The sequence below is a fragment of the Anopheles marshallii genome, chromosome 3, assembly GCF_943734725.1.
Source record: "Anopheles marshallii chromosome 3, idAnoMarsDA_429_01, whole genome shotgun sequence".
In the NCBI taxonomy this organism is placed as follows: domain Eukaryota; kingdom Metazoa; phylum Arthropoda; class Insecta; order Diptera; family Culicidae; genus Anopheles; species Anopheles marshallii.
In genome coordinates this window covers 52,958,013-52,975,457 of record NC_071327.1, presented here as the reverse complement: position 1 = coordinate 52,975,457, position 17,445 = coordinate 52,958,013, and the positions used below count along the sequence as shown (strand labels likewise).

Sequence of the window (17,445 nt, the reverse complement as noted above, 5' to 3'; positions counted from 1 at the left end):
AGCAAACAACATAAATGTGTGAAAAGAATATACACTTTTAACACTTATTTGTTCCAAGCGCGACGCTACGAAAACGGGAAAGACTTGCAATAAAAGTCGCATAGCATGAAACAGTGCGTGCTTTATGTTTGAGTTCGGTGAAATAAGATATTATTTTTATGTTTCATTTTTTCGAACATAAATTGATTTGTTCAATAAATATTACGTTTATTCTGGTATGTTTTATTTATCTTTTTTTATCCTTTAAAACCTTTTATTTTCTATTTTTTAATTATTTAATTGCGCCTCACACATATACAGCCTGTGACAGATTTACTTCCTTGTCAGAGCAGCTGGTTCTACTACTGACAGATAGTGAAATTTAGTTTAAACGACGGTAATAGTGGTAGCGATCCGATCGTAACGTGTCCGTAGACGATTGTAAGCTGGCTTTCGATCGATTTCTTAACGTAACTGATCCATCTAGGGGGTTGTCAATTGTAGGCGCTGAACGGCATTAGTCTAAATGTGCAGTGCACCCTTACGTGGCATGAGGGGAGGGAGAAAAATGGTGCCGCTACAGTTCGTTGCTTTTAGTGTAGAACAGATAGGATAAATGGTGGAAGGCGAAACCTTAGCAGAACCGGGAAAGGCAGAAGCCTCATAAGTGTAGTTCGCAACTAGTAGTTACGAGTGTAAGCAGCTGTAGATGAAACGTGGCAAATAAGGATGACAGTGAAGCGGAAACAGAATAAAACAACAGCCAAGCTAAAACGCTATGGAAACTGCCTCATTTTTTATAACGAAAAATAATACAACACACGCATTTGAACGGTGGTAGTATGAATGGTAGCAGCACATGAGTAGAAGTTTTCGCCCCTATGCCATTTTGTCCTGCGCGTTTGTGTCTACATGTGTGTCTGTGCATTCTTGGGGGATGAGTAAAGAATAAGTTAAGGCTGCGGCACAGCAACCTTACTCCAGCAGATGCACGCACATTCCTCAACCGTAGCATGTAAACGATAGAGTCTGTCGGGTCTGTAGTAGAACAGGGAGCTTACAGATAGAAACTGGAGCTTTTGAGCGTCTTGCATAGCCACTAAGGAATGATTTGTTTTTAAACACTATTCCCGTGATACAATTTCTAGCTTCACACCCACAAGCAGTAAATAAGCAACAATTGAAGGAAGGAACCTGTTTATTTGAAACATAATTTCCGAGAAAGCATAAGCACTCTACTAAGCTAACACTACTAAGCTCGGGCTAATATGATGTCGCTTGCAGACTTTTAGAACGGTTGCACACACTAAATTTTGAAAACCGGTTCTTTATGCGCGCCATGATCAGGTTGCAACGTTACGAAAATGCGCTCCTGTAATGTAGCGGTAGTGCCCATCATTTTAATATTGTACATTGTTCATTTGAATGGTTCGAAGAAGGTTTTAATTGAGGAATTCAAAGGAAACCAACTATTCGAACTAAACTAGAAACAAAATTTATAAGTTTTATTCGTTTTTTTTACTTACTCTACCACTAAACATTTCGAAATAATTCCAAAATTGTGTACAAGATTTAAAAAAGAGGCACCTACAGTTATGTTGCACACTGTATTGAATCATTCAGACCGTGCTTTTCACACTTCACTTTTTCCTATCGTCACAGTTATAAAGAAAGAAGAAATAAAAAAAAACAATAGAAAGAAAATCTCTTTCTCTGTAGACAATTCCTTCCAACACTCCCGTACCGTATATATGCCTGCCCGATGGCTAAAAGCCATAAGTGAAGACTAAACCGGGAGTATAATATAAAAGAAGCGAATAAAAGTTGCTTACCACAAATCGTGATACATAGAAAGGCAAGCATTTCACATAAAAAAGAGGCCAAAGGGAAGTAAATGGTTTGTGCGATCGATGGAGCAAATTCAAGAGCGAACGTGAGGTGGTTATTGAGCAGCAATGTAATTGCACCTATACAAGGGTATAAATTCGGCTTTTGTGTAATATAATAAAAGGAATAGAAATGAGCATTGTAAATGTCGCTCTACTAGCGCAGCACACACTCAGCTGGTGAATAGAGGAGAGAAAAGATATTTGCTAGATTTGAACGGTAGTTGATTAAGCTGATTAGAATGATAGGACACCCAACAACAGTATTGTGATTAATCCACTGCGCTCTAGCATGATCGTAACGATAGTGCATAAGATGAAAAAGAAAACGTGGCATTTCCCGAACGACCTACTCTAGCAGCCCAAATGGCTTAAACTGATCGATCGTCTATGTAAATAGAGTACACACCGGGCAGTAGTTAAGGTAGGAGAATCATAGAACACTCTACAGCAGCACTAATGAGACTGTTTGTGGGTTTTAAGCATAACGATTCTCTCCGTCTCACGATTCATTCGCCTCTCCAGCAGCTCCCTTCTCCTCAAGCCGCTGATGGCCGCTCCGTAATTGTAATTGTAATGACCAAGAAGCGCGGTGCAAGCGCGATCAAGGGTGATGATACACAACAGGAAACAATTTTGCTTCTTCCTCCTTAATACTGATGTAATGTGAATTATTTGTCCTAATTAACACATCCGAAAGACACGATCCATGCAGTGCTATTGCTCTTTCTTTCCACTTACATAAAAACACGCAACACTTTTCTTCGTTTGTTTTTGCTCATTCGGTTTGCTTTGTTTCCCTTACAATTGTTTAGAAGTAAATTTTGTAGAATAGATTCATTTATACTCCCTCACTCTCCCGTACACTAATTTTCATATCTATTTTGCTACTATCATTTTTCTCTTTTGCTAAGTAATGTGTTTTCTTTTTTGTGTACAATGAGCTATATATCTTTGCATTTCCAGGTGATAAATATAACAAGAAAGTAGAGAAAAAGGAGTTATTTTTTTATAATAAGAACATAAATATTCATAAACAGGAACATAAAAGATGTAATGTAGAGAAAACGTTTAATAAATATGAATTGTTTAAAGTTTTTTTTTCTTCAAAAAGGGTAATTAATTTTTGAAAAAGTTTACTTCAGGAAAGATTTAACTTATGCTTCAGAAACGATATTTTTTTTTATCATTGAGTCGTTCATTAAACTGGTACAGTTCCTGGCCCATATCACCACCTCATTCGTTTTGTGGTGTGAAACATTATTTTACTCATCAAATCCCGTTTTTATATTTCATTTCTCTGCGTTTTTATTCCCAGCTGTGTTCGGTTACGGTTTGATTACGCTCAGTTTCTTTATCACGTGGCAACATTATTTATTCATAGGGGTTGTATTTATTAATTTAATTCATTATCATTCCTCCCTCCCCCTCCCCCCTTTTGTTCTTCACTAAATAATCGTGCTCTTAAAGTACTTTATGATATACAATGCAGTATTGACTAATCTAACAATAGTAACGGTGACACAACACTAGTATTTGTTTGTTTCTCACTATGTAAAAACGCTTGGCGGGAAGAACGAACCATCAATCAGTGCTTTGCAAGGCAATTTATTTTAGTGACACGGTATAATATATGCTAAACAAAACGCAACATTTTGTACAAGTATAACAAAACAGGCGATAAGTAACGAAATTGAAGGAACAACAACTACACCGAGTGTGCAAATTGGATATTCATAAAGGAAATATGCATTCAGCACAGTAGAAAACAAGTAACAAGTGCGCATTCAAGTTTAGCGGTGCGATGCGATGTGTTGTAAATACAATTGATTACACATATTACGCTATGCTTGTGATAAAAATGAAGCGAAAAAAAACCGGATAACAATTATTCGTTGCTTTACGTTGCGCCGGTGCTACTTAAGGTTTAGTGTAATACGTGTAACTTGCTTTAAAAGGCTTTCGGGTTGGGATATTCCTATTCCTAGATTGCGTGAAGTGGACAGCTATTACTTACACACTAAATAGACTTACACTTTCAAACAATCACAACAAAGTGGTATAGGCGGTTACGATCCTTTTGTTTGTTTGTTTGTCTGTTTGCCAGTAAACGCAAACTAGGCAGCAATTTGTTTCGAGCGAGAGTAGATAAGAAACTATTTAACTAGAGTTAGAGACACTCACAATCACAATTATTGTCGAAGAAAGTGGGATTTCGAGTTCGTGTGTTTTTTGGGTGAAATGGAATACGTTCCTTTCGCAGCTCTCAGTGGCGGGAAACAGTGAAATAGTACAACAAGTCAGTCTAGGGGGGTTTTTCTGTTACTAGCGTGGGTATACATAGGGATATTAAATGTTAAAAGAGATTCATCCCAAAGTCACGGTTAGTTTTGATTTTAAGCGATAGAGACAACAGCAACAGGCAGATCACAAACAATTCAAAATGCGAATTCGAAACAGAAACACAATCCGCATTTAAAAACGGGAATGATTTTCTTCACTTGCTGTTCACGTTTTTATACACACTGAAGAAAATTGCATGCCTTGCAAGCGTTTTGTGAGTGTGTGCTTTCTTTTTAAACCGTACCGTAATTGTATTAGTGAACGGGTTAACTATTTACGTTAAGTGCTTCTATAACTGCTTTTAAACTATACCATAAATAACATGCAGCTTAACCTACACCGACCATCATTACGCTTATTACGTTTAAACGTTCTAAAAAGACAAAAGTGAACGTCTCGATTTTCCTTTTCATCAATGATTGAGCATCGAGTAAACAGCAACAGGACATTTAATTCCTTACCCAACCATACATGGGCAGACACGGGAAGGCAGTATCTCACCTTCGCTGACGTCTTGCAAATTCTTTAAAAATAATAAAAGCGTTACCAAACACAAACACCAAACTAAACACAAAAATCAAGCACACAGTAAGACAACTGAGCTTATCACAAATAATCGTCCGCGTTTCTGACAATTCCACCAGAGCGTGCGCGTGTTGGCGAACGTACAAAACAGACCGTACGGGGGCTGCATTTGTTTAGGCCATCAGTTTCCGACGGCCATCATCACCGAGCAGCGCGGACGATGAGCATCAGAGCTGCGGGTAGAACTGGTACGAGGTGGACGTGGTTGGGTTGAGCAGGGCGTGCCTTTGCCGCTGTTTGCGCTGTTCCGTCATCTGCAAAATTAAAGCAAGTATGCAATTAGACTACTTCACACGACAAACTCAGCAAGGTTGCTTTTGTAACCTTATTCTCCAGCTCCATTATCTGTGTCATCAGCTCTCGCACCGCAATGTGGTTCGTTTCGAGCAGATTCTTCAAGCTGCGCAGCTCTATCTGCTCACCATCCCCGTCAACCGCTGCCAGCGACATCGCCCGCAACCGTGGGAACCAATCCTGTATGTTTGCCTTTACCATGGCGTGCACGTAACTTTCCGGCCCGGTAAACTCGGTCGGATCCTTCACCTTGACCAGCACGATAAAGTACAGATAGTGCCACATGTTGTGCTCGTTCTTAATGTGCTCCTCGAAGCTGACCGTCTTGTTATCGAACGCGGAACGATTCAGCCCACAGACGAAGCAGGTGTTCTTCAGTATCAGCTCCTTCTGCTGCTTTTCGCTTCTCAGATCGGCAAACGTATCGATGATCACACCGAAGATCAGATTCAGCACGATAATGATGACGATGAAGAAGAACAGCAAATCGTAGACGACACGCGGCACGAACAGCGTTTCCTTTCTGCTCGGTGCGCGCAATATGTCGCCGATGCCGCCACCATTACGTAAGCCCTGATTGAGCGTCGTGATGATGCACATGATCATCGAATCGCAACCGCGCTCCTTCATTTCACCGCCGTCATTCGAATCGGCCAGGTCGCTGCCGGACGTGGGAAGCTTGGAACAAGTTTGCTGAACCACTTGCTCCACTACGTCCGGTGGCACCATGTGGCTGACGGTTGACGGTTCCCCATTACAGTCGGTTTCTTCGGTGGAAGATGAAGTGATACCGTACTCTTCATCGACGGGCACTAGGAAATCATCGCGGAAAAACATGTACCCAATGATGGAGAACATGTAGACGAGGATGAGCGCCAGGACGGCAGTTAATATGATCGAGCGTCCGTTGCGCGTTACGGAGCGTATTACATTGAGGAGCGTTTCTTCCCGATAAACCACATCGAACAGCTGTAATGAAATGGTTCCACAAGTCATCAGTACTACGTTAAGGGTATTAGAGCTGTTTAAAACACTTACCAAAATGGAGAAGAAAAATGGATGTAACAGTACACCGAACACGCAGAACAGCAGATAGAAAAAGTGGTACAGCAGTTCCGCGTCCGTAATGATCGACACGAAATGCTTCTCCAGCGTACCATAGTTGCCCATGAGGCTGATAATGTGCACACCCTTCATGATCACGGTAATACAACCCAGCAGCCAGAGTGTCGGTTCGGGACCGCAGGAAAAGATGAGCCTTAGTATCAACGCCACCACGAACGTCCTAATGCCCGACTGGCGCGGCAGTGTAATTACGATCGCTAACGACACCAACATCACCATCCAGATCAGTGACGAAAGATGGAAGCTTAATTCTGACGAGAAGAAAGGGAAAACATTAGAATAACCTCAGCGAAAAGCGTTTGCACTACTCGGCTGAGCATCCCTACCTGGAAGTGCATTCTCAAAGGGATAGAAAAACGCCACAATCAAGTTGATCAGCACGGCCAGATTGAACAGAATGTTGCTCCACAGTGACATGTAGCTACTGACCCAGAACAGGGCCGGCTGTCCGCGCAGCTTCTTCTGCCACTTCATCTCGTTAAACATTGCCTCGTGTCGATCGAAGAAATCTGCCACCTTACTGCCCTGATCGTCCCGTTCCGCCGTGTTCAGCACACGCACCTTCGTATCCTTCGTCAGGTACTCGCAGATCTCCGGAATCGGAAACACGATCTGCTCCAGCGTACGATCGTGCCGAACAATTTCAATCTGTGCCGTGTGGGTCTGATAGTACAGCAGTGCTTGATTTGTTTTGCTGTTTGCTTTGCTCGTAGCGCTACTGCTGCTGCTACTACTGGGCGGTCCTCCACCGAGACTGCTCGGATTGGCACCGGGGAACGTGGGCACGCTGGGCGCAGCACCGTTCCCGGCCGTGCTGCTGTTATAGCTATCGATCTTTAACAATCCCGCCAGCTCCTTATTATGCTGTGCCAGCTGATGGCACAGGATGTAGATGTTGTGACCGACTTCCTTCGGCGATACACCGACATCATCATCATCGTGCCCATCGTCACCGAGCTCGTGCCGTAAGCTCCCGTACCCATCATCACTGGCGCCACTTCCACCGGTTCCTCCACCACCTCCAACACCACCGCCGCCACTCCCACCGTCGCTCTGATTCAGCAGCATCAGTATGTTCTCATCCTGATGGTACGCTCGGCAGGCTACTTCAACCAGCTGCTTCGGATTCATGTTCGCTAGGATGCGTTCCGCATTCTCACTATCACCACGCGACTCCATGATTGCCAGCAGTAGCTTCGATGCATTGTTTTTCAGCTCCAGCACCAAATCCATTCGATTCTTCCCGAGCGGATTGATGTCATTCAGGATAAGTGCGGTTATGATGTCCAACCCGTTCGATTCATGCGTTGCAATACAGTTCTGATTGTCGTGACACGGTCCCTGGCAGTACTCGGTGAGCGTTTCCAGCGTCTGGTTGATCAGCGACACGTTGTTTTCGTTGATATAAAGCCCAAGCAGTCCCAGTCCACCGGTCGTCGAACCGCATATACAATCCAGAAACATAAGCGTCTCTGACACCAGGTTATAGTTCGTCTTGTTGTTCTGATTGCGCAGCAAATTCTGTAGCTCGGGATTGTGATTCTCGCAGAGTAGCTGGAGAAAGCGCAAGATTGGCTGCATCACAAGCACTTTGTTGGAAAGTTTATTGTTCTCGTCCTTATCCTTATGCTTCTCGAGCTTCTCCGCCAGGATGTCTTCCAGTGCCGAACTGCCGATGCTCATCATTGAATTTTCATCCCCATTATCCGAACCCGTCCCATCGGAGGTAGCCGCAAGATTGCGCGCATTTATGTACGACTGTTGCGTCATCAGGGCAGCATTCTGAAGCTCCTCCTTAAAATCTTCCGTAATGACGATCCCATTTACCTTGTTCACGTTCTTCCGCTGGCCTATCTTGTCCAGATCCTTTCCTTCCACCTTGCTTTCACTCGCCTTATTCGCGGCCATATCGGACGTGTTCACCGTTACGGTTGACTTGATTTCCTGTTGTGCATCTTTCATCTTGTCGAAGAACACCTTAAAGAACGATTGGCTAAGATCGTTGCTCAGGAACTTGTTGTACATTCCCTTCTGAATGATGGGGTTACCACCCTCTAGCAGCGCAATTCCCAGCTCGATCGCTTCGACGAAGATCGACGGCGAGTTGATGGACTTTATTACCAGCTCAATCACCAGATCACTTGCTCCCTCCTTGTCCAGATGGTTTTGTACCTCGTGCAATGTGCGTCCGGCCCGAATGAGATACTTCGCTCCCGGGCCGTGTGATACGCTTGCCAACGGGCTACTGACGACGGCCGATACGTTGACCGGTTGTAAGACGGCTGGTCCTACCGCTCCCGGAAGCGCTGCTACCGGTGCCTGTAGCGTAAAATCGTGTCCAAAGTAACGCTTCAGCAGTATCGTACGCAGATGATCGCCTTTATCACCATAATCACAGTCGATCGTCATCATCTCTTTGAGCGTTTTCAGTATCTTCACGCACAGCTTCTCCTCCTTCTCTTCGAGTAGCTTCTCCGTGTGCTTTATGAGATGCCGTATGAAATCACCTGTTTCACACTTTTTGCGAGATTCCGTGTTGAGCGGGAACAGTAACTCCGAGCGATAGAGGATATCCACCAGCAGGGACTGTTCGGCTTCGACGAGCGGTTTTAGTTTGTCTTCCAGCAGCGAAACGATATCCTGCAGACCCTCGATAATGCTACGATCCATACGCATAATTTGTGATTGTGATCGTTCCATTTTGGTTTGTTTTGTCACCAACAACCATTTGCTGGTTTGGCGCGATAACATAGCCGTCTTGTTGAACATCTTCACTACCTGATTCTCGAGATCGATCGGGATCGCTATACCACGCGGTTTCGCTTTTTCCGACAATGTACGTATACAATTTTCCACGTTGAAACGCTGTGACGGCGTGAGCCCTTTGCATTGTGTAAGTTTGAAGGAATTCTGCAGGATCTTCACGAAGATAAGCTGCCGTTTCTGTGGAGATAGAGTGATGGAGAAAACAAAAAAATTAAATAGTTTATAATTTTGTCACTGAAAACGTCCATTACGAAGCGTTCAAATTGTAAAATAAAGTGAATCTCTCTAGCGGTTTTTTCGGTTCTATCCAATTGCAAATTCTAGCATACATTCGATCGCATCAATACTAAAGCACACAATTTCTTGCCTGACTGAGCACCAATTTCTTTAGCATTGGTAACCGAACTTCGTTCAAGCTGTTTTGTCGCAACAATCGCTTGATCTGATAACGCTGACCTAAGATTAATCGATTCAGTTGCAGTTCCCAGGCGCCAGGCGATCCCTCCTCCTCGACTCGTGGTTCTTCCAAAAGTGTATGCTTCTTTAGATGTGTAATCGTTTGGGGAAATAATATCCTTTCATTACCAGAGCACTGAACAGAATATTTCAAGCACCCACAGTACTAACCTGCAAAGCCGTGCTCTGGTCCGAAAACTGACTATTGAAGAAGGTCGTCAGAATGTTCATCACCTCATTGCAGACGTAGTTCTCCAGCTGCCGGTTGGTGAATGAACCACCCTTCACCACATTGTTAATATCGATCAGGAACGACTTCTCGAACAGACACCACATATGGTTGGAGGAATAGATCTCCTTCACTTCCACCTCCGTGTCGATGTAACAGTGGCACAGGAAGTCCACGTACGCTACCTTCACCTCCGGAATACAGTCCGGGTGCGATATCATCGCTACGATGTCATCCAGCGCTAGCAAACTGTTGCACTTAATCTCCGTGTACACGTTCTTTCCCATCGTACAGCAGGCAAGCAGCTTTACCAGCTCGATATGGTACATGAGCGGGCTCGAGTCGGCAAGCGTACCCGCGCTGTACGATCGCATCAATTCAACGAAGTAGTTAAATGAAGCTTTATCGTTGTAGAAAACGAGCACCTCCTCGCCGGCGTTGACAAGCTCCTGCATTACCATATCCTGACACTTGCGGATGAACTGATTCTCCGCCTTGATGATCGTCTGCAGGAACTTCAGGTACTCCACGTGACGGCCGTGTATTTCGATACAGTGCACAAAGTGTTGCACCACCTTATCGCTCACCTCATTGCAGAGGTTTAGATTATCCTTGAAGATGGCACACACCGTTTCCGCCTCGAGAATCTGTGAAATAACGGATGGTTGTTACATTTATGTTCCCACACACAAACAAGATCTTGCACGTGATCATCTTACCCCAGGATTTAAGAACAGATCCAACTGCTTGTGCAGCAGTATCTGATTTTGCTGATTTCCCAAGCAGAAATTCTGCAGGAATTCGTGTGCCAGACGCATCAGTTCATTCATGCGGTAGTCATCCTTTTCGTCGTACGGGATTTGAAGCAAATCCAGCACAACTGTGTGAACTCCAACGTTTCGTAGCAGACGTTGTTCGTGCTTCCGGGGCTTCACGAAACCATCCGGTCCGGTCGCCGTGATGCAGAGCTTGTTCATCCGTATCAGTATCTGTTGAATCTTCTTGTACTCGAGCGACTGTTCCGGATTCAACTCGGGACCCTGGTCAAAGTTAAGCTGCGATTCTTGTTTCACCAGTTCCGGTTTACCTTTCGTATTGCCTGCGCCCGATTTACTACCACCTCCTGTTCCACCTTCACCCTGCTCATTGCCACCCTTGCTTCCTCCTCCTCCATCACCACCTTCACCACCTTCTCCACCGCCAGCAAGTAAATCATCCGTCTGTTTCGACTTGTACACCCACAGTTCGGACTTTTCCACACTTTGCCGCAAAACGTCCAGGTCCGATTTGATCTGCTTGTACGATTCTACATCACTGTCCGATACGAGCAGCTGCACCTGTCGGAAAGCGTGCAGCACCTCATGACGTTGACTAAAGTGTCGGAAAAGTAGGTGCAGCGCACCGGACACTAGGGCCGGATATTCGTGCATGATGAGATGTAACAGTACGCGCAAGAACGTGCGCCCACCTTGACCGTCCAGATCGAGCGGATTGTAGGTGTCCTCGGTACATCCAAAGATACCTTCCGCCTGATATCCGATCGATTCAAGGTCAATGTTTTTCTGGCGCAAATTTATATTCTCCGCAGTTGGTGGAAGGGTACTGTCCGTTTTGGAAGTGTTACTACTACTGTGTCCTTCCGTTACGGACGTACTCTCGCTGGACATCGTACCATGCCCTTCTGAGGTAGAATCCGATGTGTTCGTAGTTGTCGTTTCTGTCGTAGTGCTACTCAACGTTAGTGACACTTCCGATGTGGTGTCTCCTCCGATGCTACTGTTAGCGTCCTGCGGTACAGTTTCGGTTGGCACCACCACTGAAACCGTTGGAGACGGATCAACCGCTGTAGCAGGTACAACGGCACTTGGTTGCACGATTGTTGGTGCTTCAGGAACGATAACGGACGGTGGTAGTACCGGTAGACTAGCAGTAGATGCCGTTTGCTCATTTTCATCAAATTCGCGCTTGAATATCGAAAGCAAACAGCTTATCCGATAGTCCAGACGAACGTCCAGAATGAACTGTAGAATTTCGATTATCTTCAGCTTCGTGTCCATTACCAGCGGGTATTCTTTCATCAGCTGCGAGACAGATTTGCGATGCTGTATAGTGGGCGATACGATGGCGGTCGAGATGGGACCGAGGGTAAGCGATGTCATCACGGCACCCATATCACCGATGCGCCGTAATACGCCTCCTTCCGCTGGAAAACAGTTTGCATAGAAGCAGATTAATATTGCCATCAAGTTACAGAGATCTTTTTCAAGTTTCTACACTCCATAGGAAGTTTTATAATTTTGAACACCATTTAAAATACCAATTAGAGGAAGTCACACGCACACATCTAGATGTATAAATTAAAAAAAATGTATAAATTTCTATTCGTATATCTTAAATAAAAAAGAAAATAAATGTTTCAATTAGCTATTCCAATTGTGCAGTTGGAAGCAGCTCTGGGGACAGAGGATAGAAACAAAGATGATGTCAAAGACAGTATCATCCCGCATATTCTACCAACGTGTACCGGTCATAGGACTAGATAACGTCCATACTATCTGGCATAGATTCAATTATTCTCAAGAGAGATAACGAATGCCCGAAATGTGCGTATCGTTGTAAAAGCAAACGATGTTTCGTAGGGATGGGAATGGGTAAAGTTTTGGTGCAGATTATGCCATTAGACGCGTGGTGCTTGGGAATCACGGCGGAACATGGAGAGGATAAAATATAATGAATGATAATCAATAATCACATTACCTAAACGACTTAATTATGTTCCGAAACATTGAGAGTAGCTTTATGTGATGCGTTAATAGAAATCAAGCCATTTTGGATACCTACATCTTGTGTATATTGTGTACAGCCATCGGTTTGGTTTTGAGGGTACAATTAGCGAGTGCAACTACGTCTACTTTAAAACGTCAAAGCTACATGCAACACTAACCCCAGCAAGCACACAACATCAGAACTTACCGCCAGCATTACCACCACCTCCACCACTATCATTGCTCCCAGGGCCACTGATGTTCGCTTCCGGTATACTACCGGAGCGAAACTTCGACACAACCTTCGTTGCCTCGATGGCGGCCAGTACGGCCACCGTTGAAGCGGACCGGTTAAACTTTTTCGGCAGCCCAAACTCAGTCGTTAACAATACCCCACTATCATTAGAATCTTTGCGTACGTTCGTGTCCTTACTAGCCGCGGACGCCGGTACCCCACCACCGGCTTCATCTTGTACCGCGATTCCGGGCACTGACGTTCCCTTTTCAGCCGCTGCTGCATTCCATGTTGCAAAATACGCGGGCGAACGTCAGAATGTTAGTCAATGAAAGATGGTTGCGAATCAAAGATGAGTGCGTGCAGTGAATGAGACCGTTGCGCCAGAAGATGTATCATGTGTCGTGTACTAGGTTAATAACAAACATTTAGTAAAAGGCGCATAATAAATACCAAAAACAAAAAACCTCGAACAAACAACCTCCACCGACGAATGCAGTAAGCTTTCCGAACGAAAAAGCAATTAATGTATAACCTGGTATCTATACTAACATGAAGACTTAAACGTAGCTTAACAGTAGTAATGAAGAAAATAACTGCATTGAAAAAAGTGAGTCCACAGCCGCAGTTTCACACACTTACAATCAATATGCCCTGTCGGTAGTCCCGTCCCGTCCGCTTCACTGCTCGAAACACAGTCCAATATGTTCAGCAGCGTTTTGGTGAGGCGCAACAAATCGCTAAAGCTATAAAAGCCGAAATAGATGAGATCACGGGCCAACTTAACCACCTCGAACGTCAGCTTGTTCTGGTCCTGGTCGGCGAACCACATCTTCGAGACGACATGATTGCACAGATAGTCCTCCACGAAGGCGATAGTTTTGTTGAAGCGTGCCCGTACCGCTTCCTTATTGCTGTCCGGTTGCTTTTCGATGTCGTAACTACCAGAAGAGAAACGAAGCGAGATGTTACGAGACCGCTTCAGATGCCACCGTAATTGTACACCCTCACACTTACTCATTAATCGACATGACGGTCGGTATCTCGGACCAGAGCCGTGCGTACTTGACCGGTGTTACCGGTTCCTGTGGGTCGCGATCGACGTGAAGGTGTAGCATCAGCCGACAGAACGAAGCACGCAGATCGTACGGCACAGTCTTATCGGACATGCAGCGCAATATCAGATCGATGTCGAGGTGTGGAGAGAGATTGTTCAACGCAAGGTACTGCCGGTTGAGGCACATGTTGGAGAACAGGTTTAGCTGGTGGCGATAATAGTCGAGAATGGCCGTATCGACTGTACGTCCGATCTTCAATCCCTGCGCAAGTCGGCTCATTGATTTCGATTGCTGCAATGGTTTAACAAACAATCAAGCTGGGCGACCACTACTTTGCTCTTTAATTAAGAATTCACTTACCGTTCGATTTTGCCACATCAGTACCACCTCGTATCGCTTCTTTTCGTCTAACTTTCGCTTCCAGTTTGGGGCAGACGTTCCTTTCAAGTCGCCATCACCAGGCGGGACCCCAGAGCTCGATTCATCCACTTCCCGAATTTCGGTAAATTCCCGATTACCGCGCTCGAGCTCATTCAGATACCCGAGCGGATCGTCATCCACCTCTCGCAGGAACGTTTCAATCAAAATATCGGCATTCTTCGTGCTCAGTACACTCTTGCAGATCAGCTCTTGCGTTACGGCAATCGCTTTCTTGTTCGAAACACACAAATCGGACAGATAGTCCAGAAATCGGGATTGCCAGCTTTGCATGTTCTTGCGCACCAATCCCACGAACGTTTCAATCTCTGCGGCCGTAATGTGTTTTTCAAGCAGTTTACGATTATTGTGCAGCAGGGCGGTAATAGTGTCCTCAGCCAGAATGTCATATCCGATCTGTTTCTGCATCAGCCCAAAGTGTTTGGCGATGTACTCCTGATTTTTGCGGTAGTCCTGTTGACTGAGCTTTAATATCCGGTAGCACAGTCGAAAGATGTTCTTGAACGGTGCATTCTTCGGATCGCCCAGCTCGTCAATCTTCAGGAACGGGCCATCGTTGTTTTTCGTCTCCTGAAACGGACCCTGCAGTATCTTAAACAGCTGCTTCAGGATGTACTGTTCGCGCAGCAGCTTCTGGCGATCACGGTTCGGATTGTTGATCGTAAGATCGAGTGCGTCCGATTTGTTCTGATCGTTCTCCTGTCCCGCAATGAAGAATACAATGTCCTGCAGGAGTGCTATCAAAGATCGTCGCTCGTTGGAGGATATCGTTCCATTTTCGAGCTTAGTGCTCATCGCTAATAGCAACTTGCAGGCATCGTTGGCAAAGTCTAGATCACGCACCTCCACCGGAGACACTGGGATCAGCTGGAACGCTTCCTTATCTTCCTTGATCGCCGAACAGCCCACCTTCGACATTACCGGTTTATCATCGTCGATATCGATCGGGACGGAGGTCGCATGTACCCAGGTGTTGGAGCAGAGATGCCGCAACCGTACGTAGCTCGACTGTGGCACTAACCCTTCCGGCCTGGTAATCGTCGTCGAGTCGAGCTCAAACACAGACGCAATATCGGTCGAGTGTGGTACCGGCACCAAGCGAAACGAGTCACCACCCTGCGGATGGCTGGAGCTGCTGGACTTTTCCGTCCGCGAGATATCTTCATCGATTTCCGCCGCCAGATAGTAACCCGTGGCCAAATGTTTGAACCGAAACAGTGAATTCCAATGGCCTGCTCCACCGCGGCAACTGTCGTGCTGTACCACTTCCACCTCCCACAGGGCTTTACTGCTGGTGGCCGCAGTCGCGCTACTTCTACCGGTCGTACGCAAAAACACGTGCTGCTGCTTCTTGTACTCGTCCATCGTGAGGAACTTTTCCTGCTCGGCATGAAACAACCGCACCACATCGCCACCCTTCAACACATCCTCCTGGTTTTCGCGCTGCTCCATGAACAGCGTTATCTTCCAGGAGGTGGAAGAGTTCAGCACGTTCACCTCCTTGCTGCCCGGGTTGTCCGGCAGTTCGTAGGTGGCGGCCACGTGCAGATTCTGTCGGTTAGCATTCACCGGCTTCAGGATGACCTTATCACTCACCACCACATTGTCACCGGCCGACCGTAGCTTGTAGAACGGCATAATGTAGAACCAGGAACCCTCGTTACCGTTCGCGTCCAGGTACACGCGCATCGCATTCTTCTCCAGCAGTGCCGGCAACCGGATGTTAACCGTGACGTACTTGTTCGATTTGAGATGCAGCAGCTGGACGACACTGCCGTACTGGACGACCGTGCCGAGTAGCTTCTTGTTTTCTGACTCATTTTGTTTCTTCTCTATTTCGGCGGCATGCTGGTGGGGGATGGGAAGAAACGAAATTGGTTTGAGAGTCAGTACGAAAACTTCCCAACCATCATCACCTGTTGGGCGTTAAAACATCTAAACTGACATGCAAATGATACTCTGGGGAGGCATTAAACTTTTAAAACGAACTCATCGCCAAAAGTTCCACTGACACTCAGGGAGTTGCTCAACAAGACGGAAAGTAAGAAGAAAGTTATGAACAATTTTAAAGTTGAAGCGAACAGTTTCGTCATTCTTCTTTTCACATTAACGAATTGGACACGATTCCAGCTCGACTCAGTGGCAATTGGCACTTGGCGAAATGAGACCAAAATTCCCGAAATCATCACACTGCTAACTACCAGTGGCCAAAAGCAGTAAAGCGATAAACGTGATATGTTTGTGAATTCTGAGTGTCGATAATTTTCAAGTAGTTTTTAAGATTAGATTTAAGCTTTAAGAGGTTTTAAGAGCAACCTATAGTGGAAAGGATAGCAAAAGAAAATATTAAGGGATATCAATGCAGACTCTATTCGAAGTCATGATTCATGATTTATTAGGCTGAATAAAGCACTATACAGCTAAGTTATTATTGCTGCCTATATCTTTTCTGGAAAATACATGCTATCAAAACCTACCCCGTCAGCCTACAGAAACGAGATTGATAGCTAAAAGGAAAACCGAAACAAAAAACTTACGTGCAACCGCTTGAGCAAGCTCGTGTCGGTGTTCGTTGTTGTGCTCTGTTTGGCCGCCTTCCAGAACTGCTTCTGGGCGGAGTAACGATTCATGGGACATATTTTGATGAGACAGTCGCGAAACTTCTCCGGCGGATCGTTAAGATCACCTGCCCCGGGACACACGACCACGCGATCATCGACCAGGCTTGAATGGAGAATGGACAGGCACGAAAAATGGTTAGAATCAGGTTACATGAACGACAATTCACGTCGTAACAAAAGCTCCAAGTGTCTCCAACAGCTAGCAAAACACAGCACAAAGCGAAACTTACCCGAGGGTACTAAGAAACCCAGACACGCTTCCTTCCGAATAGAGGGACACAATGTCACCGAGATGCAGGAAGCTCACCGATCCAATCGTGCTGTCACCCATTGTGTTGGTTTGTGTGTTTCTGTGCTCTCTGTATCTCTGTTACGGACAGAAATCGCTCCCCCCCTTTTAACGGATTTCGCCGAGAGCGCTTGTATTGTTTCTTCAAGCTGATTTTGCTGCTTCGGGAAAAATGAATAAGGACAAATCGCAAGAATCCCACCCTGTCGGCTTTGTGGGGGATTAGACCCCTAACCGGAAGTCACTTAACCTATCTTTTCCCTTTCGTTTCTCGAATACGCTTTCACTAGCGATTGTGTGATGTAAAAAAAAACCGAGGACACTCAGTTCTATCCGAACTATCCGAACTAGCACTTTGTACGGCACTTTTTATCTA

At 45.4% G+C, this 17,445-nt stretch overlaps 1 protein-coding gene across 1 annotated transcript; it reads right to left on the bottom strand.

Moving 5' to 3' along the window:
* Positions 1-4,906: 4,906 nt before the first annotated feature.
* On the bottom strand, positions 4,907-17,111 carry LOC128713432 (inositol 1,4,5-trisphosphate receptor). Its single transcript, XM_053808292.1, has 15 exons — positions 17,011-17,111; positions 16,697-16,883; positions 14,082-16,007; positions 13,681-14,012; positions 13,306-13,604; positions 11,588-11,866; positions 10,850-11,344; positions 10,383-10,726; positions 9,606-10,310; positions 7,279-9,155; positions 7,040-7,209; positions 6,539-6,955; positions 6,126-6,463; positions 5,118-6,056; positions 4,907-5,047 (listed from the first exon to the last, which is right to left on the bottom strand). Exons 1-15 carry the CDS (start codon positions 17,109-17,111, stop codon positions 4,961-4,963), a joined length of 8,496 nt encoding a protein of 2,831 aa, XP_053664267.1. The 3' UTR covers positions 4,907-4,960.
* Positions 17,112-17,445: the final 334 nt, after the last annotated feature.

Bases quoted from the DNA above. Each gene is read 5' to 3' on its own strand.
- LOC128713432 (XM_053808292.1), bottom strand. From the start codon at position 17,111: ATGGGTGACAGCACGATTGGATCGGTGAGCTTCCTGCATCTCGGTGAC. The intron at 10,727-10,849 runs GTGAAGGTGGTG...TGGTGAAACAAG, and splicing joins TGCTGGCGGTGGAGAAGGTG to AATCGCAGCTTAACTTTGAC. The intron at 6,464-6,538 runs GTAGGGATGCTC...TCTTCTCGTCAG, and splicing joins CTTTGAGAATGCACTTCCAG to AATTAAGCTTCCATCTTTCG.